At 39.6% G+C, this 25788-nt stretch overlaps 2 protein-coding genes across 3 annotated transcripts in view; one reads left to right on the plus strand and one right to left on the minus strand.

Annotated features, from left to right (window-relative positions):
• The window catches only part of JAM2 (junctional adhesion molecule 2), a 33657-nt gene extending 16406 nt beyond the window's left edge, over nt 1-17251 (plus strand). The window contains exons 5-10 of one of the 2 annotated variants that reach the window (XM_083361834.1): nt 513-718; nt 1143-1245; nt 11047-11154; nt 13293-13308; nt 13979-14018; nt 15183-17251. In XM_083361834.1, the coding sequence (XP_083217960.1) occupies nt 513-718; nt 1143-1245; nt 11047-11154; nt 13293-13308; nt 13979-14018; nt 15183-15215 (506 nt within the window). In that variant the 3' untranslated portion in view covers nt 15216-17251. Of the gene's footprint in view, nt 1-512; nt 719-1142; nt 1246-7520; nt 10900-11046; nt 11155-13292; nt 13309-13978; nt 14019-15182 lie in introns of those variants that run through there. The other variant, XM_083361833.1, reaches the window with a different exon arrangement.
• Nucleotides 17252-18170: 919 nt separating this feature from the next.
• ATP5PF (ATP synthase peripheral stalk subunit F6) lies at nt 18171-25767 on the minus strand. The gene is made up of 4 exons (XM_083361840.1): nt 25539-25767; nt 22919-23110; nt 19525-19649; nt 18171-18282 (listed from the first exon to the last, which is right to left on the minus strand). The coding sequence occupies exons 2-4, from the start codon at nt 23086-23088 to the stop codon at nt 18254-18256; spliced, it is 324 nt and encodes a 107-aa protein (XP_083217966.1). The 5' UTR covers nt 23089-23110; nt 25539-25767; the 3' UTR covers nt 18171-18253.
• Nucleotides 25768-25788: the final 21 nt, after the last annotated feature.

Genomic DNA, 25788 nt, shown 5'->3' on the forward strand with positions numbered 1-25788 from the left:
CATTATGGAGTGGTGTATAAATCTAAGTGCTATTGCTATAAAAATAAACAAGTTTAGATGGCAAAGCATCCTATGGAAGATTTTAGTCTCTAAGGTTCTAGAAGATGATTTCTGAGCATGCCAGCCTAATTTTTAGAGGGAATCTATTCCACAATGCAGGTGTCATAACAGGGAAATAATGCTTTCTAGCCTCAGCATCGCTTGCTCCCCTTCTGCTTACTTGAGACAAGTATGGTACCATGAGCAGCTTTCCCTTGTATTACTTAATGCTGTGAAAGAAAATGCATGTGGAAAATACAACTGATACACTGGTATTTTGTTATTAACTGATTTAAGATTATAATCAGCAAAGTAGCAGATGTAATACAAATTGTTAAGCGATTATGTATGTATGTATGTTCTCTATAAACACCCACGCATACCATTCAAACTTTCATTTGATTAATTTGTGAACAAATATTCAGATTTAGAAATACGGGGATTTGTCTTAGATATATGACATAATTTTCTAGTGCCATCATCTGTTCCTGTTTGTGAAGTGCCCATTTCAGCTCTGAGTGGGACGGTAGTAGAATTGCGATGCAAAGAAAGTGAAGGTGTGCCAGCTTCAAAATACAGATGGTATCGGAATGGTGCTATTTTACCTGAGAGCCCATTTTTTTGGAGGTTCAAAAAAAGGAACATTTCTTATACTTTGAATACTACGACAGGAACCTTGGTAAGTTCACATTTCTTTAGTGACACTTAGTGTGTGACTTTCCAGTCCACAAAACAATTCAAACTATATTATAGCAACGCTGAGGAAATGCAAAATGGAATTGTAGAAATAACCAAAAAAAGAGGAAAGCCAACTGCCAAAACATTCACATCATGAATATTTTTTTAATTGCAAGTTCAGTTATGAGGAAAAAAATGCATTTTGAATTAAATAATTGGGAATAAATTGATGCAAAAATGGGAACAACACTGAGGAATTTAGTTATTTTAGAAAGGTTTTACATATTGATGAATTAAGCATTTTCAGTACTGGAAAATGTTGACATTGTAAATATTTAAATATTTTTTAAATAATGTAAAGGAATATATAGGAAATTTATGGACTAATTGTTCATGAATACATGCTGTATTTTCTTTTAAACTAGCTGTTCAATCCTGTTTCAAAGAATGACACTGGGGAATACTACTGTGAAGCTTACAATAAAGTAGGACGGCCTCAAAGGTGTCCTGTGAAGAAGATGCAAGTTGGTAAATATCAAATGCAAATAAGGCCAGAAAATGTTTCTATGAAATTGTCATCATTATAAGACAAAGAGGATTTATTGTCCAGAATCAGTTTAATTTTTTTTAAAGGCACTATTTTAACAAGCTTATCATTTACATTTTGTAGATACCAATCTTATTTTAAGTCTGAGGCTTGTACACAGAATTTCTATCAACTAAATTTTAGGGTAATGAATACTAATCTTAACACATTACAAGTAGTCCTCTAGTTAAAACTGTTCATTTACTGACATTTTGAAGTTAGAATGACATTGGAAAAAATGACTTATGACCAGTTTATAATCTTTGAAAGGTTAGTGCTGGCCCACTTGAAAACCATCACAGATCTGCTAATAGACCCCTTTCAATTTGCCTACTGAACAAATAGATCGGCAGATGTTGCTGTTAGTATGGCACTGTGCTTCATCTTACAATGTATTGAATTTCCAAGAACCTATGCAAGGGTCCTTTTTGTAGACTTCAGCTCATTATTCAATACCATTATTCCAGATATTATTCTTACTAAATTGACTCTGCTAGCTGTTTCTGACCATACTTGTAAGTGGATCATAAGCTTTCTAACACATAGGAAGCAGCAGTTGAAGCTAGGCAAAATCATATCAGTTACTGTGGTGATTCAGTATCAGCCTGTGCTCCCAGCAGCTGAGTATGATGAATCTGAGGAGGAGGAGGAGGAGGGGTTTGGAGAGCCTTTGGTGTCAGAGGGAGGCTCTGATGCACTGCAGGACTCTCAGCCTGGCCCCTCCAGTCATGTTCCTCATGAGGCTCAGCTGTGTGAGTACGAGGTGTCGGACTCAGAAGAGTCACAGCTGAATCTGTTCAGAGACGCTAGAAGCAGAAGGCAATCCAGCAGAGCAGAGCAGAGAAAATCAATGAGGCAACTCAGTGAGAGGAGGAGAAGGCAGTGAGAAGCCACGCCTTGGGACTGATAATAAAAGGGGAAGGTGTGGGCGGGTCTGGTTGCTGAAGGCAACGGTTTGGAGACATTCTAAGAGAATCCTGGTCTGTTCTGGCTACTTCTGTTTAACTCTTGTTTGTTGACTCTTGTTTGATATTTTGATTTATTTATTGAAGGAAATATTCTGTTGCTTTTTTGTTTGAACTGTAAATAAATTTGGGTTGGGTTTTTCCAGCCTATTGACTGTAAAAAGGAAAAAGGGGTTGTCCCTGACACACAAACAGGGCCGGTTGTAGGCTGGAACAGAACAATTACCCAAACAATTAGCATAGGTGTCCCCAATGCGGTGTAATCTCTCCATTGCTCTTTTTCTCTATATATTAACAATTGCATCTCAAAGGATCCCTTTGTTAAAATACTGACGTTTGCAGATGATACAACAGTCATTGGTTTCATTTGAGATGATAATGAACCTGCATACAGACAGGAAGTTGAACAACTGGCCCTGTGAGGTGGCTGGAACAACCTTGAACTGAATATACTCAAAACTGTAGAGACGATAGTAGTTTTTAAGAGAAGCCCTTCTATTCTGCCACCTCTTACAATACTAGACAACACAGTATCAACAGTAAAGACCTTCAGGTTTCTGGGTTTAACAATCTCTCAGGACTTGAAATGGACACCTAACATCAAACATGTCATTAAAAAAGCAACAAAGCAACACCAAAGCATGTTCTTCCTACGCCAACTCAGAAAGCTCAGACTGCTCCAGAAGCTGCTGATACAGTTCTCCAGAGAAATTATTGAGTCTGTCATTTGTACTTCAATAACTGTCTGGTCACAAGCAGGACAGACACAGACTTCAATGGATAAATAGGACTGCAGAAAAACCAATTGCAACCAGCCTACCTTCCATTGAGGATCTGTATACTGCATGATCCAGAAAGATTGCTGTGAAAATATCTGCAGGAGACAGGGCCTCACATCCTGGACATAAACTGTTTCAACTTCTTCCCTCAAGATGATGTTATAGGGCACTGCACACCAAAACAGCTAGACACAAGGACAGGTTTTTTTTACCCATGCCATCACTCTACTAAAACTAATTCTCACAACAGTCTTATGCCCTTGGATATCAAACCATGTAGCAGAGCTGTATTATCCTTCTCATCTCTCCTATTACCTATGAAGTTTAATTTAATTTAATTTATTAATATTTCTATACCGCTCTTCTCCCGAAGGACTCAGGGCGGTGTACAGGGCAAGAATAAAATACAAAATTACAAAAGTTAAAAGTAATTAAATACATGCCCGTTAAAAGAACAATTAATACATAATAAAAAAACCCCAATAAAATAATAATAACCCCCCCCAATCCCCCCTCAGGCCAGGCCGGCTTGTTCGAACAAGTATCTTTTTTGGTCGCGGCGGAAGGAGCGGAGATCGGGCGCTGTCCGGAGCTCAACTGGTAGCTGGTTCCATAATTCTGGGGCGCCCACAGAGAAAGATCTCCCCCTGGGGGCCACCAATCTACATTCTCTGACCGGTGGCACCCTGAGGAGGCCCTCTCTGTGGGAACGCACAGGGCGAAGGGAAGTTGATGCCGGCAGCAGGTGTTCCCTAAGGTACTCCGGACCCCTGCCATGTAGGGCTTTAAACACCATTACTAGTACCTTGAATCTCACCCGGAAGACAATTGGCAACCAATGCAGCTCACGGAGCAGAGGTGTAACGTGGGAGTATCGGGAGACTCCCAACACAACTCTCGCGGCTGCATTCTGTACCAGTTGGAGCCTCCGGGTGGTCCTCAAGGGAAGCCCCATGTAGAGAGCGTTGCAGTAGTCCAGACGAGAGGTCACGAGCGCATGAGTGACCGTGCATAAATCATCCCGGCTTAGATAGGGCCACAACTGGCGCACCAGGCGAACCTGGGCGAAAGCCCCCCTAGTCACAGCCACCATGTAATCTTCCAAGGTGAGCCGTGAATCTAGGAGGACTCCCAAGTTGCGAGCCCTATCTACGGGGGGTAATAATTCACCCCCCATAGAAAGAGATGGAATATCCGAATAGACCCGGGATGAAGGTATGCAAAGCCACTCAGTCTTGTCGGGGTTGAGCTGAAGTCTGTTCCTCCCCATCCAGACCTGAACCGCCTCCAGGCAACGGGACATCACGTTGAGGGCATCACTGGGGTGGTTTGGGGTCGAAAGAAAAAGTTGGGTATCATCAGCGTACTGATGATACCCAACTCCAAAGCCACGAATGATCTCACCCAGCGGTTTCATATAGATGTTGAACAGGAGAGGCGAGAGGACCGACCCCTGAGGAACTCCACAAACCAGAGACCTCGCGGTCGACCTCTGCCCTCCTGTCAACACCGACTGAGAACGTCCCTGGAGATAGGAGGAGAACCACTGTAACACCGTGCCTCCCACTCCCAATCCCCTGAGACGCCGCAGCAGGATACCATGGTCGATGGTATCGAAAGCCGCTGAGAGGTCTAACAGGACTAGAACAGAGGAATGTCCCCTGTCCCGCACCCTCCAGAGATCATTCACCAGCGCGACCAATGCCATCTCCGTGCTGTACCCGGGCCTGAAACCCGATTGGTACGGGTCTAGATAATCCGCTTCATCCAGGACCAGAGGGAGCTGATGCGCCACCACACTCTCAACAACCTTCGCAAGAAAGCGAAGGTTGGAGACCAGATGAAAGTTGTTCAATACAGCTGGGTCCAAGGCAGGCTTCTTGAGGAGAGGCCTCACCACCGCCTCCTTCAAGACGGCAGGGAAGCTACCCTCACTCAAAGAAGCTGATATAACTGCCTGGAACCAGCTGCGTGTCCTCTCCCAGGCTGCATAAACCAGCCAGGAAGGGCACGGGTCCAATAAACATGTGGTGGAGCTCAGCCTCCCCATAATCCTGTCCACTTCCTCCGGAGTCACAGAATCAAACTCCTCCCAGGTAATATCGACAAGACCGCCCGTGTCCTGATCCTCAGACTCTGCCCAGTCAGAGTCCAGACCGGTCCGAATCTGAGCGATTTTGTCCGACAGATGTTGGTTAAACTCCTCGGCACGACCCTGCAAGGGTTCCTCCCTCACCTCCTGATTAAGGAGGGAGCGAGTCACCCTAAACAGGGCGGCCGGGCGATTATCTGCGGACGCGATAAGGGTAGCGAAGTGATTAGACCTCGCCACCCTTATCGCAGCGAGATAAGACCTAACATAGGTTCTTAGTCGCAATCGGTCGGATTCGGATCGGCTAGACCTCCAACCGCTCTCTAGGCCCCGTCTCCGACGCTTCATCTCCCGGAGCTCCACGGAGAACCATGGAGCTCGACGGGATCTGCACCGGGTCAGGGGCCGCAAGGGTACAACTCGGTCAAGAGCCTCAGTGGCTGCCCTTTCCCAGGCTTCCACTAAGGCATCTGCCGAGCTATGAGTGAGGGAGGCAGGTGGGGACCCCAGCGCTGCCTGGAACCTCTCGGGATCCATTAAGCGTCTGGGGCGGTACCATCTAATTGGTTCCACACACCCACGGCGGGGGGTAGCAAAACGGAAGACCAGCCGCAGGAGATGATGGTTGGTCTATGACAGGGGCATAACAGTTGGGGAGCCCCCACCAAGATCATCTAACCACTGTCCAGATAAGAAAACTAGGTCAAGGGTGTGGCCTCCCTCATGAGTTGGTCCTGAAATTACTTGCGTCAGGTCCATGGCCGTCATGGAAGCCATGAACTCCCGAGCCAACTCAGATGATCCTCCCAGAGATGGTAGATTGAAGTCCCCCAAAACTATAAGTTTCGGTAACTCAATCACCAACCCAGAGAGGACATCGAGAAGCTCGGGCAGGGCTGCTGCTGCATGACTAGGCGAAAGGTACACCAGCAGCAAGCCCAACTGCGCACCAGGGCCGCATCTCAAAAAGAGAGACTCACACCCGACTATCTGAGGAACGGTGGCCTCCCGCAGGCACAAGGTCTCCCTCATAACAACAGCCACTCCCCCACCCCTACCCTGAGCCCGAGGCCGGTGTAGCACCCGGAAACCTGGTGGGCAAAGATCAACCAGAGGAATACCGCCCTCTTGGCCCAACCAAGTCTCCGTGAGCAAGGCAGGTCCGCCTGCTCACACTCGACCATGTCGCGGACGAGAGGAGCTTTGTTAGCGACAGACCTGGCATTCAGATACACCAGCCGGAGCTCAGGAGGCTGCACATCCTCACTCCCGGGACCTCAGGGCGGAACAAGAGGGTCGGAGTGCCTCACCGCTTGCAAGCAGCGGAGAGGCCTTCCCTGAGATTGATACGGCCCTCTGTTCCTACACCTGCTGCCATTCCCTAACGTCGTGGGAATAGGTAATCCCACGACTTGCCCTGGAGCCCCAGGGGCAACCGACCCCCGCTCCTCCCCCCCGCGATCAATCCCGGACCTGACCTGAACAATGGTTGTTGGACTACCCCCCATATCCGAACAAGTTACTATAACTTCATTGTTTGTATCTTGTGACTTATCTTGATTGCTTTTATTTAGTATCCTATGACCAGTGGTGGGATTATAATAATAATAATAATAAAGTTGGAAGGTACCTTGGAGGTCATCTAGTCCAACCCCCTGCTCAGGCAGCAGCGCCGCTCTTTGTGAAAGCTGTTGCGGCACGTTTGAAGGCTGTTGAAGGCGGTAGCTCTGCAAACGGGCCGTCGCCGTTGCGCAACCAGGAACCGGTTCCATCACACATTAAAAAAATGGCAACCGCAAGTGTCCGCGCATGCGCAAGAAAAACCCGTTTTGCGCATGCGCAAAACATTTTTTGCACATGTGCATGCATGGACGCACGCACGCGGCTCCCACTTTTTTTATGTGTGATGGAACCGGTTCCCAGTGGCTCTTTTCCTTTTTCAGGTTGCCGACCCCTGAACTAGACATACCCAATTCCAGCAGCCGTTCCTTATATGTTTTAGGCTCCAGTCCCCTAATCAGCCTTTGTTGCTTTTCTCTGTACTCTTTCTAGAGTCTCAACATCTTTTTTACATCATGGTGACCAAAACTGGATGCAGTATTCCAAGTGTGGCCTTACCAAGGCATTGTAAAGTGGTATTAATACTTCATGTGATCTTGATTCTATTCCTCTGTTAATGCAACCTAGCACTGTGTTGGCCTTTTTGGCAGCTGCAGCACACTGCTGGCTCATATTTAAGTGATTGTCCACTAGGACTCCGAGATCCCTCTCACAGTTACTACGATTGAGCAAGGTACCCCCTATACTATACCTGTACATTTGGTTTTTCTTGCCTAAATGTAGAACCTTACTTTATTCACAATTGAATTTCATTTTGTTAGATAGCGCCCAGTGTTCAAGTCTGTCCAGATCCTCCTGTATCTTAAGCCTGTCTTCTGGAGTGTTGGCTATTCCTGCCAGCTTGGTGTCGTCTGCAAATTTGATGGGTTCCCCATCTATCCCATTGTCCAAATCGTTGATGAAGATGTTGAAGAGCACTGGGCCCAGAACAGAGCCCTGGGCCACCCCACTACATACTTCCCTCCATGTAGATGCAGTTCCATTGAGGACCACTTGCTGAGTACGGCTGATCAGCCAGCTATGGTGGTGATTCTGTCTAACCCGCATTTTTCTATCTTATCAAGTGGAAGGTTGTGATCTACTTTATCAATTGCCTTACTGAAGTCCAAGTAAATTATATCCACAGTATTCTTCTGCAGAACCGGCAGAACCGATAGCTAATTTCTTGTTGCCCAGGCCCAGAATGGACTTCTGGAAGTGGCATCCACATAGAGAACCAGTTGAGATTTGAATCCCACCACTGCCTATGGCTATCACTGAGTGTTGTATCTCATGATTTACGATGCTTGTATTTTATGATTATGATCATGATCATGATATATCACTTGTTGCTTGTATATACGTTGATACCTTATGCACCGGAGACAAATTCCTTGTTGTCCAATCACACTTGGCCAATAAAGAATTCTATTCAATTCTATTCTATTCTATTCTATTTTTTTACTTATGACTGTTGTAGCATCTGCATGGTCATGTGATCAAAATTCAGGCACTTAGCAACTAACATGTGTTTATGGCAGTTGCTCTGTCCCAGGGACATGTGATCAGCATTTGTAACTTTTCCAGCTAGCTTCCAATAAGTAAAGACAGTGGGAGAAGCCAGATTAATTTAACAATCACATGATCAACTTAGCAACTGCAGTGATTCACTTAACAACTGGCAAAAGGTCATATAAAGCAGAACTCACTTAATAACTGCCTTGCTTAGCAATGGAAATTTGGGGCTCTGTTGTGATCATAAGTTGAGAACTACCTGTACTATATTAATTTTTTTATTGAACATACCAATTGGTGCTAGAATGTGTGATCAAGTGAGCAAATGGTGTTTTTTTATTCTACATGTTTTTATTTTATTCAAAACTAAGTTAAAATACAAAATACAAATCTAAAAAAAAATCCAAAAGAAAAAAAAACAAAAGGGAAAACCCATAAAACAAAGCATTAAAAATCTGCATCAATAAAAAGACATTCATTATACACACATTATCCCCTCTAGTTTAATATTGATTAATATATTACTACAACATTAGTTCCCATTCTTTGCAAAACAAGCCCTCCAAAATTTTTTAAACTACTAAATCTATTTGCAGCTTGTTGATCTTTTTTCTATTAATAACCAAATAATTAACAGGAAAAACAGTATTAGTGAAACAAAACAAATTAGAGTTACAAAAGGCTGCTTTTGTAATCTACTCTTAGAAAATTTACCACAGTTCCGATCAAAGTGTGAGCAGCAGTAATTGCCAATTAACTGTAATAAATCCGCCACTCTCCCTCAGACTTCGTCATGGTCTGGAATCTGTCTCTTTTCTTTTTAGTCAAAGCCATAACATTAAAAGAATGTGCAGTTTTAAACTTCAGAACAGCAGATGAAATCTACTTTGCTGGTTTTCCAGCCTTGAAACTATCCCTTTGATCTGGAACTGGATCCAAGTCCTTTTCTGTATCTTCATCCCACATCCAAAGATAAAGCTTCAGATCTTAACATTCTTTTAACAATCATTAAAATTTGATCAAGTTTTCGAGAGAGGAACTCAGAAAGAAGTTTCAAATCTCCCCACTCTTCTTTCTTAGATTTCAGAGACTGTTCAGCCGTCTTAATCTGTGAAACTTAGCCAGGGAATAAAGAACACACACAAAAAAAAACCCCAATGTTTGCCTCTATATCTCAGTCCAAGATTATAAGAAAAGTTCAATGAAAATAAACAGGTGTTTTACAAATTCAAAAAATACAGAATCCAGTGGTGAGAGTCTGAGAACTATTCACTCCCTTGCTGAACATTACTGTGCTTTCCATGTGGAAGGGTTATCCAAAACAGCATATATAAAAGAAAAAAAAGAGAAAAAGCAATTAAGAGTCCACAAGGGGTTGAGATGAATCAGTTCCCAACCATTAATAAAATTTTAAAACAATAAGCAAAATAAAACAGTGAAATCAAAAAGTAAAAGTTAAAATTCCAGCATGCTTAGAAAACAAAATGCTTGACAGGAAGATGGATACACCCAATGACTTTTTGATCATTTCCAGAGGGAATTGGAATCTTCAAGATCCCTCCCCTGTTGCTGACAAGGTACACAATCATCCAAAGGTTTTCTTGGGTCACTACTAAGTGCTCCCCTTCAAAACCAGGGAGCAGCACTGGCAAAGAACCAGCTTTAGCAGTGAAATCAGCAGATTGTCCCCAAGGGGGAAAAAAAACCCTCTTACCGTGCATCAGCCATCTTGAAAGGGGAGGACCTACATGTTGATAATTTTCAACATGGATCTGTATTCCTTTAAATCATAAAGTAAGATAAAACCATTTATTTTTAAATAGAAATTCAAATACTTCAAAGGTACACAATTCATTTAGCAATGGGAAGAGGATATCAAAGTTTTTTCCCCATATGAAAATGTCTACATTGATCGCATTGTCAGAATCTTTCTTTCTACCCCTATAAGGACTAAAGGAAAATAGGCTCAAATTGTCAAATACTCTTTGTATATTGGGTTTGTGCTATATTTAAAGCAGCAAAATATATCCTGTACTTTCATGAATGTAATGACAGCTAAATCCTGTTTATAGCATAATCTTATATGACAGTATTTAGACGGTAGTTTCAATAGTATTTAGACCCAGGTATTCAGAAAAAAGCATTTGGCAAAGGAAATAAATGCATATATGAGTACGTTATCCTATCTGCTAAGTTTTCAATCATGTATTCTAGATCTCATGGAAATATTGATTGGCTCCTGCCAGAAGAATCTATTATTTGTTTAGTATAGTGACCATTTAAATTCTATCTTTATTGTTGCAGCAGTTGTCTATTTTGGTCTCACATTATTTCCAACCACATTCACTTGGCATCTAACATTTAGAATGAAGCCTTTTTACAAGAAGTGAGAATATAAGGAGTCCTATGGTCTTGCTCTCTTCATAGCTAAATCCTACTGAACATAAGTTGTTCTGTGAGATGTTCACAAGGGAAGAAAATTGGGGAAAAAATTAGTGTTCTTCAAAATGATTTCACTGCAGACTTAAGACTTCACAGACCTCATTCCATTCATGTTTGTAATAATTGTTTTCAATGGCTATAGTACTGAAGAATTTCAGTGATTAACTTATTCAAATAAGCTCATAACCATAGTGAAAATTGAACTGTCATTGTTTACATGCAACAATATATGAGTAAAGTTTTTATTTAATGTTCTCATTTAAGATTGAATGTTAGTCATTGTTGCCTTCTCTCAAGATGACTTACTTGAAATAACTACTCTGGGTATATTTATTTTGTTTTGAATTTTAGATGACCTTAATGTAAGTGCTATCATAGCTTCAGTGGTCATTGTGGCCTTAATAATGGCTTCCTGTGGTCTTGGGGTATATTATGCACAGAAGAAGGGTTATTTTTCAAGTAAGTAGAGTTTACCCTTTCTTTGAAGTATTAAAAATATTTCATGGCCTACCTGTTTGTGAATTGTGGTTACAATTAGTGCAAGAGAAGTGGAAGCCTTCATAGAGGATAGGAGAGAATAAAAACTGGATGTTTAAAATCCCACCCATTTTTATGTGCACTGGATTCATTGGGTATACTAAAATAAGGACTAGATGATGACGTTGATAACCCATTCACACACACACACACACACACACACACACACACACACACAAAGATAACTAACCCTTTCCTGGCTGGAGAATCAACAGAATTTATATCTTTTTTACTGATTAAGTACAATTAGATTTAATGTACCTTTGATAACTTGTGAGACACTTCCTTGTATTCCGGCAGACTCTGTGTTACTGCTATTATTGAGGAACTACACGACTAGAGAATAATGAGCTCCACAAAAATAAAGATTCCTTTAGGACTGTGACAGTATTCACATTGGAAAGAAATGGCTAAATTGCTATTGTAGTCTCTCTATATTTGAGGCTACCAGAATTATGAAAATCATAGAACTGTTTGGCAAATTTAGCTCTAAAAACAGTCCATGCACAGTATAGAAACTAGGACTGTGCAGTACTTTGAAAACAATTCTGAAATGTATGTATGTATGTATGTACTGTATGTATGTAAATTTAATGTATTGGTATCCATCTTACCAGAGGGTAATTCTGGGTGGCTTACAATATTAAAAAGATAAAACTATACAAAACCTATGGACAATATAAATACTATAAAAATTCAAATGTCCAGCCCTAATTAAAAGATGGGAAGGGAGGGAGTAAGATGAGAAGTGGGGAGGTGGGATATGTTATTAATCTATCAGTCAACTCCATTGTGAAACCCCCTCCATTAGACCCCCAAGTCAATTATTAGAGCCAAGTTTTTAAACACTTGTGGAAATCCAGGAAAGTTGGACTGACACTTTGCTTCTTTTAGCATGATTACAAAACCACACTGCAAATCTTTACAGCAGCTGCAATTTCCCCAAGATTATATCTGCTAAATTGAATACTGTATCGGATTCTGCTACAGTTGTGCCCCCATGTATACCTAGATTCCTTTTTTGGAATTCAGTCTGAATTAGAACACTTTAATAGGTACATTCTGTATTATAAAATGCAATTATGCATATGCAGTACTAGTAATTTAAAAACTGATGCACTTTAATCATTATGCAAAGATTGATGTTTAGACAGCAGGTTTAATCTTTGCAGAATTTGAATAGTTAACTCCCTCTGCCGGATTACAATAGAAGCACACTCATTTACAGAAGATTTTGCTGAAATAAAATGCACTTCACTTTCAGCCGAGCAGCTGGTCAGTTCTTGCGCTCTCCATGCCTTATTACTCTTACAGGAACAATGAGCCACAAAAGGAAGAGAACAGTTTGGACTCTTAGCAGTAAAACAGAGCCATTATTCTTTGAGAGAGCAGGCAGGAAAAATCTAACAATGTCTTAATTCCAGTGTTTGTGTGTGTGTAAATCTTTGTCCTAATCTTGTCTTCTTTCTCCACATATTTCTCTAGCTTCTGTCCATTTCTGAAAATATGTTCATTATTTTGTAATATTGTAGTTATTTCTGAGAAGTATTGCCCTATTGTGGGTTTGAATATTTTCATAATGGATCAAAAGAAGTTTGTAGTTTTTAGCATTTCCATAGCACAGCATACTTTTTTAAAAAAAACATATCTTGTTTTTTCTACTCAGACACATAAAACATCTTGCTAAGACCACTACCTACTTATAATTCCATGGCAAAGCAATCCATACTACATAAAGAGCAGATGCTCAATAAACTCCTTCAGATTATTAAGAGGATGTTCCAACTCAACCTATCCCTTAGAAAGAAGATAAAAATCACCACTCTGCAAGGAAAATTCACACAGAGAAGTTCCTTAAGTCAGTTTATACTTTCAACCATGCAAGTCATGTTAATATGAAACTGCAGTCTGATAGGAAATAAAAAAATATGTCCCCAAATCAATGAAAGAATACAATATCTGTTTCAGTGCAACTCTAGATGGTCTTGTACTAGTTAATTTTTCAAAAACTTTGCAATTAACTTGTATTAGTCTTAATTGCATTTTTTCTTATTTTTTAGAAAGAAATTCTTCAATGTAAGTACAGTTACTTTTCTGTCTATTGTCATCTTTGAACCACCAAAATGTTAATCATAATTTCTACTGGGTTGTGGAAGCAATTGAGTAGAATGAGTAGATTCAGTTGCATTATTGCCTTTTGAAGAATGTAATCTTTAAATTTTGGTACAGCTGGAAAATATTTAAAGGGTGGGGTGATTTCTAATACATCATTTAAAATATTTGGATACAGTAAAGTATCATTGGGCAATCTTTTTCTTTATGCATTATACAGTTTCATCACTGAACACGTGTAAATTTTTAAAGGTTTTTGGCCACTGGACTAAATATATAGTTCACTTTCATTAATGAAAGAATAGTAACTGTTGTTTTCATAATTAAAGTACATATATTTTCTATTTAGACAAATTCACTTAAATGCCAAATTAAATGTTTACTGTAATATTTCAACATGAGGGTTTTGTACATATTGATATTATTATGGCCACAAAAATAGGATTTTAAAATTTGGTGATTGTTATAGCTTTATACATGAAAATATCTTCATCAGTACACTATCCAGGCAATTAATAAATAGTAATTTTAGTTCAGGGAAACTCAGTTGAAATATTTATGAAAAACTTTTATACACACAAGATATAAATATAGTTAATTGACCAGAAGTGCTCAGATGTAATTTTTTTTGTAGGAATATGAGTTCCATGTACAGAGATACAGAAAGTGAAAGGGTGAGTATTGTGCATTCATCTGCATTTTTCACACAGCTATTATATAAAGTGCAATTGCTAAAAACTGGACAAGTAAATTGAACCTAGTAATATATTCTTACTGAGTCTGGGGAAGGAATAGGTAGGGAAAGAAGATGGGACTTGATTTTAAATATTCCCCAACATAAAATGTTCCCTTTAAATGTTTCTCAGCCTTTGGACTAAGATCAAGTGTGGTATCCCTTCAAATGAATACTAATATTTCAGGAGGGGGGAAAAAGGTCCAGATGGCTATTTTATGTTTAAACATAAATTTACCTTATATAATTTCCCACCTAAGGTGTAGAAATATATTTGTTGGTTTTGAAGGAGCCATAGCAGTTTTTGACCTGTCCTCTTATAAGATCATTATCACACAGTACAGTGTAACAATATTGGCTATAGCAAACTTGTTTAGGTTTATAAGATGATATAAATGAAGTCTGCCTTTAAAAATGTACTTTTTTTGCTATGATCTATCATAAAAGATCACTGACAGAAAATGTAACATTAGGCAGATGTCCATGGAGATGCTAGTAATATTTATCATAATGGTTACCAGCTATGGATTCATGACAACGGATCTTGACTTTTTCATGTTAAATCAGATTTAAATCCATTCACATGCATGCATCAGATTACTATAAAAATGACCAGTGCTTCCAAATTAACTAGTAACTTTCTGCAACATGAAAGGCATGATACTGCTCCTAATATTTGTTAAGCAGTAAAATATTTGCATCATGTAAATTATTATATTTGGGGATTAAATACATATATATGTATATGCAGTGCTTTTTTTGTAAAAGAAAAAGGTGCCGGAACTCACACATGTCATACAACCCGCCTTGTCTACCCTACAAGGTTCCATCCAAAAAAGGTGCTGGAACTCCGTTCTGAGCGTTCTATGAGAAAAAAAGCTCTGTGTATATGTATGTAGTATATATGTATGTATTTGGGAAAAGTGGGAAAGGCAGGTCAATAATCTTTTGTTTCAAGTTGACATAAAGAAGCATACTTAGTATACTTGCATATAATTCTTCCAGTGTGTTGAGTATATACATGACCACAGGTTGTTTACAAATACTACAGCATGAACTTCAATAAAAATTTGTTTGAATTATGTTAATTATTTGATTCCTTTAGGATTTCAAGCACACCAAGTCCTTTATTATTTAAAAGAAAGTCGATTTCTGAGGAGCAGTTTGCTGCAGAAAATATCAGTGATGAACTCTTTTGTAAAAACAATGTTAGGAGCAACAACAAAAACCTGGTGGCAGATTCAAGATTCTATGGCTAAAAGGTGGTAAAAGCTGTCAAAAATGTTAGTCTGATGTTGCTTGTTTAAAAAAGGGGTGGGAATAATTGGCAGAATACTAATATATTATTGCTGTTTCACATATCTACATGTAAAGTAATTGTGAACTAATGGTATAGTTCTGATTACATCTCAAAATGGATCCAGTTTGAGTAGAAAAATGTATGTGAAAGAGCAAACAAATTTATGAAGACATCAAGACATTTCCTAAATAGGAACAGTGTTTTGAGGTTTATAGAATTAAAAAATAGGAAATCACTGGGACCATGACCAGGCTTTATAACATTATGTAATCTATGAAGAAGTGGATAGATTGGTGTTGTCTCACTGACAGCATTAGCTCCTGTGGCCTTTTGGTTACATATGGATGAAAATATTCCATACAGACAAAAAACAGTATTCACATTATTAATTTCTGTGGTTTTTCCTATAATTAATATGCACCCACTATCGGCTTGGATGGCATGGAATGAGAATTGGACAAAATCATTTAAGATAAGACTAAAAATGGCTACCAGTTGTAATAAGTAAATACCATTTCCCATTTTTACATAGAGTATTAGTTTGTGGAGACAAACTATAGAAGGTTACTGCCTTTAACTTCTCACTTGAGGTTGATGGGAGCATTAGGCACTAGGGTCAGAAACTGGATTACATAGCACTTTGACCTAATTAAGGGGGCTAATTATAAAACCACTTTTCTGAATAGAACTCTGTGACTGGAATAGACTTAAACAATTATTATTCCAAAACAGAGTTTGGGGCTTTGGCATTCACGGAGGACTTGCTCTTTCTCTAGAGGTCAACTGCTAAAGCTGCTGCTATAATTGCTAAGGAAGGAAAATAAAATTGCAATCAGCCTGGTCTCAGTCTATAATAACCAGACGGTTATATGAAGCAGAAATATTTCTAAAAAATTGATTTGAAAATTACTCGGTTTGAATCATTAATTTGGATTTGAGGGTAAATATGTTTTGTTGCTGTTGTAGGGCTAGGATCAAGACAATAACTGTCATCAAGAGTAGACTGAGGTAATGATAAAAGAATGTGTGTCCTTATTTAGTCTGAAACTTTATTCAGATGTGTGTAATCTACTGTAGAACCGAATGGAGTTGGCAACCTCTCAGTGATGAAGGACTGCACTTTTCTTTTTTATTTGTATGACTGGACTTTCTACTTTTGAGGTGGGGACTGATTATCGAAATAAATGAATGAATAAATGAATAAATATAGCATTATATCTTTTAGTTGTTTTCCACCAAACACAGAAAAGATTACCATACAATCCAATGGTATGATTTTGCGGGTGCTGAAAATATACAGAATTACCTGAGGATATATAGGCTGCTTCCTAACACAAGTGACAAAAAATAAAAATTCACTCAGTCCATTATTTTAAGTTGTAGGTTTTCTTGCAGTAAAATGGAGCCAAAAATATTATTTAAAAGCATTTTTTAAGGTTTTTGGTGGCTTCCAATCATATATTTGTTACTGAAATTATGGTAAAAGGTTCTCTACTACCATATTTTTATTTTATTATTTAATAGTCTAAGAAGGCTGTTTATATATTTTTGTCTGAGAAAAAACTTCAAGAAAATATTGTTGGTTTTTAATATATATGTATACATATACATACAAATAAATTGTTTTTGAAATGTTACTCAGGTGTTTGTATCTCCAACTGTTAAACAATGCAATAGATTTCGGTATATTTTGCACATATCCCAGTCTTTGAGAGCAAAATAGGGGCACCTAATAAAACAACAAATCATTTAGTACTACCAGCATTTTGCTAGAAAAAGAATGTTCAATTTTTAAAAGCACTAGGAACATTGTGATTCTTTTTCAATCACAAATAAAAACTGTAGCATAGATCTGAATTTAATCAAATTTATAACAAATGGAAAAAAACAAGCATACACTTAAATCAAAAACTGTATTTGACAACTCTCTTTTATATTAAATCCTTCAAATATCTGATTTGACAGCCATATAATTTTCAAAAATAAATGATGTGATCATACTTCACAGTTCTCTAAATGAAGTCAGCATTTAAAGGGGAGGGGAATCACTTACTGTTCTCTTAAGATTTTTTTTTGTAAAAAATGTGCTTTCTTAAACTGATAGTAAAGAATATTCAGTTTTCAACATCCTTGACATACTATAGACTTGCTTACTATCTTTAGAATAATTATTTACTAAAGACCAGTATCAGCAAGTTATGGACTTTGTGGTGAAATTATCTACAATCTTAATGGCTCGTTTATTCAAAACAAGTATTCCCTTAAAAGACTATAAAAATGTGGAGTCCAGAAAAGCAAGAGTAATCACTGATGAGTATAAAAATAACATTTTAATCATTTAAGTAACCCTATTGCGCATAGTTCACAATAGGATAAAAGCCATATTAGACCTCTAAAGTGGTGGGCCCCAACCTTTTGGGCACCAGGGACTGGTTCCATGGAGAGGGGTTTTTCCCTGAGGGGGGCATGGTTTTGCATGTTGTCTGCATCCCAGGATGAGGCTTCTCTTGTTCGTGTGGCCCAGTTTCTGGCATGCTGCGGCCCGGTGCTGGTCCAGGGACTGGGAATTGGGGACCCTGATCTAGAGTACTGTTGCATTCTAATTTCTCATGATTGAAATGTGGACTATTTAAATTATTTTCCAAAATTTTACTTTGTTTAATGAGTAACTAAGGCTTCTCAGAAAAATAAAAAGATATTAATTTGTAATGAAATATTTAGTAACACGCTTTCACAAGCATATTGGGTGAATAAGAATCTATATAATTGAATTTAAAACACCAGTGCACACTGTTAGCATTGAACTGTTTATTTAAGTTATAACTGCAGACTAACTCAACATGTCCAACCTAACGCTTCGTATACATGTGATCACATCACTTCTGAACTTCTTCAAATTTGGGTTCTGTTGAGAGTAGAAAAAAAAATCTCGTTAGTTTATTTTGAAAATACAGGTTTTTTAAAACTTAATTCCCATTGCCATGTACCAGAAATACTGTTCAACACATTTTTTTCCAGAGAAGAGCGAATAAATGCAGCATTTGCTTGTGATATACCATGGCATAAAAATGTTCAAGTAATCATCAAAAAGCAACATTGGATTCTGCTTTTTTTCATACTAGAGCAGAGGTGTCAAACTGCTGGCCCGCAGGCCGGATGCATCCTAACGAAACCACACCCACCCCATTTCCGGCAATGGCAAAAGTCGCAATACGTCGTGACACGTCACATGACATTGCGAGTTTGACACCCCTGTACTAGAGGTACGAATCACTGAAACTGAATTATGCAAAAATAAAGCTTGCTGGGTTATTTCTTAAGTCAAGCTACAACTTGAAAGGAATTTCAGGAAGTTCCATAAACTATCATAACAAACTAGAAAACCTTACATTGATTGTAGCTGATATAAAAATTAACACAAAGATGCCAAGTATGATTGTGTACAGACATTGTTGGAAACGGAATAGATGATAATTATGCTAAGAATATGAAAACATGGGTTTCTACAACTTTATACTGAGTAGTAAACATGGAAGGAAGAAACCATGCATAATATAAGAAAAGGTACAGATGCTTTAAGCAGTAGCAGAAAAGTGCTTGCACCCTGAAGCACATTTTTGCCTCTAAATCAGAAATGCTGCATGTGATCTACCGGTATTTCCTATAATTATATTGTAACCATCAGTAAACTATAACTTCAATTTTATCACCTATAAACATACGGGTAATCCTTGATTTACAAGCACAAAGAGCAACAGAATTTCTGTTGCTAAGCAAGGGATTGTTAAATGAGTCATGCCTGATTTTATGATCTTTTTTGCTTTGGTTGTTAAGTGAATCACTGCAGTTAAGTGAATCACACGGATGTTAAGCAAATCCAGCTTTCCCCATTGACCTTACTTGTTGGAAGCCATCTGGGAAAGTCACAAATAGCAACTACATGACCCCAGGATGCCGCAACTGTTGTAAATACATGCCGGTTATAAGTGCCCAAATTCTGATCAAGTGACCACGGGGATGCTGCAAGGTCATAAGTGTGATGACTGATCTTGGACTTTTTTCAGTGCTATTGTAACTTCAAATAGTTACTAAACAAATAATTGTAAATCAAGGACTACCTGTAACGGGCACATTTCTAAAACCTTACCTTCAAATTTGAACTCCGGAAATTTGGTCATGTCTCCTCCACCATATGATAGAACGAGTTTCTCAGTCTGGTCATTCAGCTCTTTCTCATATTCTGGACCAACATCAACAGGGCCACCAGCTTTTCTAAAAATACAATAACTGGGTTTTGTTTTTTCCCCCCAAAGGAATACAAAAAACTGGTAACATATTTTTTAAAAGATCCATGTATGAGAATTCCAAATTAAATTTTTGGGGAATCTACAATTTATTTAAGAACTAACAGAATGACAACTGATTACCAGATTTATAATGCATAAACATATTCATAATAGCTTTAGATCATTTGTATAGTCAAGGCTATGGTCTTCCCAGTTGCAATGTATGGTAGTGAAAGGTGGACCATAAGAAAGGCTGAGTGCCAAAGAATTGAGGCCTTTGAACTATGGTGCTGGAGAAGACTCCTGCGAGTCCCTTGGACTGCAAGGCAATCAAACAGGTCACTCCTAGAAGAAATCAACCCTGACTGCTATTTAGAAGGCCAGATCCTGAAGTTGAAACTCAAAATACTTTGGCCACCTAATGAGAAGGAAGGACTCACTGGAGAAGAGCCTAATGCTGGGAAAGATTGAGGGCAATAGAAGGGGACAACAGAGAATGAAGTGGCTGGATGGAGTCACTGAAGCAGTAGGCATGAGCTTAAATGGACTCCAGAAGATGGTAGAGGACAGGAAGGCCTGGAGAAACGTTGTCCATGGGGTTGCGATGGGTCGGACACAACTTCGCAGCTAACAACAACAAAGAATGGGCAACTCTATTGGCAGCTTATTACTGAACAACATGGCCATACACAGATATGATTTCTGTTTCTTTGTTACTGATAACATTACTTACTGATGACAGGGACTGACATAAGCTGCCTGATTAACTGTCTCTCCTAAAAATCCTGCTGCACATCAGTGGATTGGGCAAAAAATGTTATGAAAATTCACTGGAAGGAAATTTGTTGACACTGCTATTACAGATCTTGAAAATCATATTGTAAAACAAATATATTTAAAATATTTTTTTCATTTGTGGTCAATGACCCAACAAAGTAACTATATTAGGTATAGGAAGTCTACACACCCCTGTTAAATGTTAGAAATGTAAAAAAATCAGACCAAGATAAATCACTTCAGAATTTTTTTCACCTTTAATATAACATATAAGCTGTACAATTCAACTGAAAAACAAATTGAAATCTTTTATGGGGAGAATGATAATAAAAAAACTTACAATGTGGTTGCATAGGTGTGCACATCTTTATACTTTATTGAAGCACTTGATTTTAGGTCAGCATTCAGTCTTTTGGGGTAGCAGCCTATCAGCATGGCACATCTTGCCTTGGGAATCTTTGCCCATTCTCCTTTGAAAAAGTCCTCAAAATCTGGCAGATTGCAAGGGCATTTCCTGTGCACAGCCCTCTTCAGGTCACTTCCCAAATTTTCAATTGGATTCAGGTCTGGGCTCTTATAATAACAATAGAAAAAATTCTGAAGTGATGTATCCCGGTCTGATTTTTTTTAACCTCAAAAACCTGGCATTTCAACAGGGTCATGTAGACTTTGTATATCTACTGTCTAATCCAAAGCAACGTATAAAAGCAGGCTCAAATACAATAAGAACAATAAAAACATAGTCTTGCCAGTTAAAATTTAGATATACGATTGAAACAAAAAAGAACAAAATATAATAAAGCAAAACAAAATTGATAAAAGTTAGGCAAGAGAAGAAAAGGACTTCTTGTAACATTTTCCAAGATTAGGATATCTTTAAGCCTTCTTGTGACAATAGCGGCTGATAACAATTATCATACTACATAAGAATTCTGTTCACAGAAGCAGGATTATGGTTTGAGAATTAGAAAACAAACACCTCCTTCTTATTGATTTCTGATAGGAGGTAGTACAGGTATTCTAAGACAGAGGTCCCCAATCTTTTGGGCACCAGGGACCGGTTCCGTGGAGAAAGGTTTTTCTGCAGACCGGAGGGGGCGTGGTTTTGTTTGCTGCCTGCATCTTGCGGATGGGGTTTTGCTTGTTTGTGGGGACCACTTGCTGGAATGCCGCAGACCGGAACTGGTTCACGGACCGGGGGTTGGGGAAAGGATAAAGAACTATGTGCACTGAGATTAGGCTGATTCTTGCCATGGAGACAATTTCTCTCATTAAATGGAATTTTATGAAACCCATTTAATACTGCTGAGGATGGAGCACTAAAGCAGGTAAAAAAGAAAGCTGTAGAGTGTGTTGAGCAAACCAGGTTTGACAGATGGTTTGCAGGTTTCCAGGAAGGAACCCACCTTTGTAAGTTGCTTATAGTGCTCATCTGTCTGAAGACCAACATCAAAGACACTTTGGCAAACCTTAGGCCTACAAGTTGCAAAGAGTATATAGAAAGGCTATTAACAGCAGAGGTCAGCTGTAATATTTACTTCAGATCTTGATGCAAAACCATAAGAATTAGTGGAGCTAGTGAGCCAATAAAAAATAGAAGTTTAAACCAATAGGAAAGATAGCAAACTTAGACCCTTGATTCCAAAGGGATCATTCCTACTTCCCTATGAATTAGAACAGAGTTCCTCAAATTTTTTGGCTTTGCAAACTGACAGGCATGAGTGGTCGGCAAGCCCTTGCGCAGATTCATTTGCGCAAGTGGCGGGCATGTACGCCTGCCGCTCGTGCAAATAGAGTGCACGCACATGTGCTTGCCTGCTGCTCACAGAAGTGGACTCTGTGCACTCACCAGCCGCTTCCATGGCTCGGTTCTGAATGGCTCATGGCCTGGCAGTGGGCCACGGCCTGGGGGTTAGGGACCCCTGAATTATAACATGGAACCTGAAAGACCTTCCAAAATTGCATTGGACAGTATCCAGGAACTTTAGATCATTATGTTTGCATATATGTGCATTGCATTGAGATATAGATGGTATTTAAAATGCAATCTGTTCTACACACAAGTCCTAAAATTAGGCAGAGAACCCAATTAAACAAAAGTCAAAAACACCTTTGTTCATTTATTGAAGGTAACGAACTAGATTTTCCATTTTTCAATTCATTTATTAGTCTCAGACTCTCTGGGTGGGAGGTCATAGAAGGATGCTATGCATTATGTAATTCGGGGCAATAGACAGAAAATAACTGTGAAGTGTATTATATAACTCTTGTATAACTTATATAAAATTAAATCCATAATCCCAGGACCTTTCAATCCATGGGTTTCATCAAATAAAAATAGTAACCAATAAAAAAATCTTTATATGATCCCATATTGAACTCATACAGCCAACATTTAAAAAATACTACAAAATAACTTGCAGGAAGTGTGAGTAGTAAAAGTAGTAGTTCGTATAAATAAAGTGGTAATTAACTTACTGGCTCTTGGTCCTATAGTCTCTAATCTTCTCCAAGAAGAGCTTCTGTACAGGATCAAGTTCCTTCGCTTTATTAAATGCAATGGCAGAAAAGCCAATATTTCTACGCAACTGGACTGATAGGGCTGAACGGAATATGGAAGAAAATCTAAAGAGCTGTTGAAGAATCATGATAAATTTGCCAAATTTTCACCTAGAAAGACAAAAGATATTACATCTCAAATGCAAATTATTTACTTTCATGTGAGCACTATACTAGTCTGAGATACGTTGGGAAACCTGCTCCAAATTTAAACTCACTCCACAAGAAGCAGGAACTTCCAAGTTGCCACTTCAAAACTGTATTATGAATTTTGCTCCGCTAACAACATCTCAATATCTTCCTTTAGTATGCTAATGATTGGCATTTGATTTTTAATGTTTTGTTTCGTTTTATTTTTTTATTATTATTTTTAATCCCATTTATATCCTGCCCTTCTCCGAAGACTCAGGGTGGCTTACAATCTAAAGCACAAATCAATGTGCTTACCAATAGCCTTCATTCTATGTATATGCCTGCTTATTAGGGCTTTCACACCCCCCCCCAGCGGCATTATTACAAAGTCAGCTTATTGCCCCCAACAATCTGGGTCCTCATTTTACCTACCTCGGAAGGATGGAAGGCTGAGTCAACCTTGAGCCTGGTGGGACTCGAACCTGCACTAATGGCAGGCAGCTGGTGTTACTTAAGGAGGCATTAGCCCACTGCTCCACCAAGGCTCTAATTGTTGACCATTTAAAACCCAAGTAGTAAAAAGCTATAGATAAATCTGGCAAATAATTTCAGACTGCCGCAATCCCATTAGACAGTATCCCATTCAATGGCAGCCATGGCCAGGATGGTCTTGTCCTATGTGCTACTGTGCCCTTTCCTGGACTGCTCATGGTCATTAGGTATCTCTTTCTTAGGTAACTGCAACATGCTGGATGTGGGGCCACTATTGAAGACCATTCTAAAACTTCAGCAGATCCAGAGTGTAGCCTCAAAATCAATTATGAATACACCTCAATATGTCCATGTGACAATTTTGCTTTGTGTTTCACAGTGACTGCGTTATATCTAGTGAGCTCCACTGGATATAAATAAATTTCTGGATGCAATTCATTGGGCTGGTTTTCATCTATCAAGCTCTATGTGACTCAAGGATTTATAAGATAATCTTTCTCCGCTTGTCTTAAATGATCTTACAGGATGGGTATCCCTGAACCCCTTCATTTAAGTAATGTCATCTTGTGATGCCCAGAGATAATGTGTCTTCTCTTTGACATTCATGTACTCTACAGTACTATTTCCCAGAGAGCCATTTGGTCCTATCCGTATTGGGTTTTACAAAGTAGTACAGGTAGTTCTTGACTTATGATGGTTCAAAGTTACAATGGCCTTGGAAAAGGTGATGTATGACCATCACAACACTGCAGTCGTGTGACTGCAACCAGCTTGCATTTATGACAAGTTGCAGCATCCCGCAGTCACATGATCACAATTTCTGGGCTTTTTTTGTTGCTAATTTCCATTTAAAAAAACCACCCATTGAGAACCTGGATTTGTTTAACAGCCAGTGATTCACTTAAGGAAATTGTTGTAAAATCAGATCCAATTCAACTTACGACTACAACTTACAATAGAAATTCTAGTCCCCATTGTGGTCATAAGTCAAGGACTATTTGTATAAACCTGACTTTTTGAATAGGTCATTAGCCAAGTTATTTGGGATACAGCCCAGTGATACTAAAGCTGTGGCTGTGGATATCGACATCTCATACTGTCCAACAGGTTCCATCTCTTCTGATGTGGGGGGAGCTATTGCCCCCTTCAGAAAGGGCCCGCAACTTGGGTGTCCTCCTGCATTCACGGCTTAATTTGGAAGATCATCTAACTGCCGTGACCAGGGGGGCTTTTGCACAGGTTCGCCTGGTACGCCAGTTGCGCCCCTTTTGGGACCGAGATGCCCTATGCACGGTCACCCATGCCCTTGTCACCTCTCGCCTGGATTACTGCAATGCTCTCTACATGGGGCTGCCCTTGAAGTGCGCCCGGAGGCTTCAACTGGTGCAAAATGCGGCCGCGCAGGTGCTTATGGGATTATCTCGATACTCCCATGTTACACCACTCCTGCGCGAGCTGCATTGGCTTCTGGTTGCCCTCCGGGTGCGATTCAAGGTGCTGATAATCACCTTTAAAGCCCTACATGGCTTAGGCCCAGGGTACTTGCGAGACCACCTGCTGCCAATGTCAACCTCCCATCGCCCGGTTCGCTCTCACAGAGTCGGCCTCCTCAGGGTGCCGTTGGCCAGGCAATGCCGGCAGGCAACCCCCAGGGGGAGAGCCTTCTCTGTGGGCACACCGACCCTCTGGAACGAACTGCCCCTGGAGCTGCGGATGGCCCCTGACCTTCAGTTCTTCCACCGTGACCTAAAGACCTGGTTATTCCAACAAGCGGGCCTGGACTGATCATAGTCATAAAAGAGCCGAGGTTGCCGACCCCTGGGTCACTAGATGGAAGCCAGAATATGGAAGAAAACGGCGAGAGAGACGACTGTGAGCCACGTGACCGAAAAAGGAGAAACGGGATTCAACTTACCTAAAGCCGAAATCCTTCAGAGACGGCCGCGCTTTCAAAAAAATTTCCTTTTTTTTTTACCCGTCTCCTCTCCTCTCTCAAAGGAGCACCGCCACCGGTCACCTTTCTCGAGCCTGGAGTCAAAAGGCTCCGCCCCGCCGCCGAAAGTCGCAATGGGTTTCGGGAATTTTGCTTTTTGACACACACACACACGGACACCCGTTCCCGATCACTTGCTATCTAAAACACGGGTCACCTGTACACCACCTCT

This window comes from Vipera ursinii (assembly GCF_947247035.1).
Source record: "Vipera ursinii genome assembly, chromosome: 4".
Classification (NCBI taxonomy): Eukaryota; Metazoa; Chordata; class Lepidosauria; order Squamata; family Viperidae; genus Vipera; species Vipera ursinii.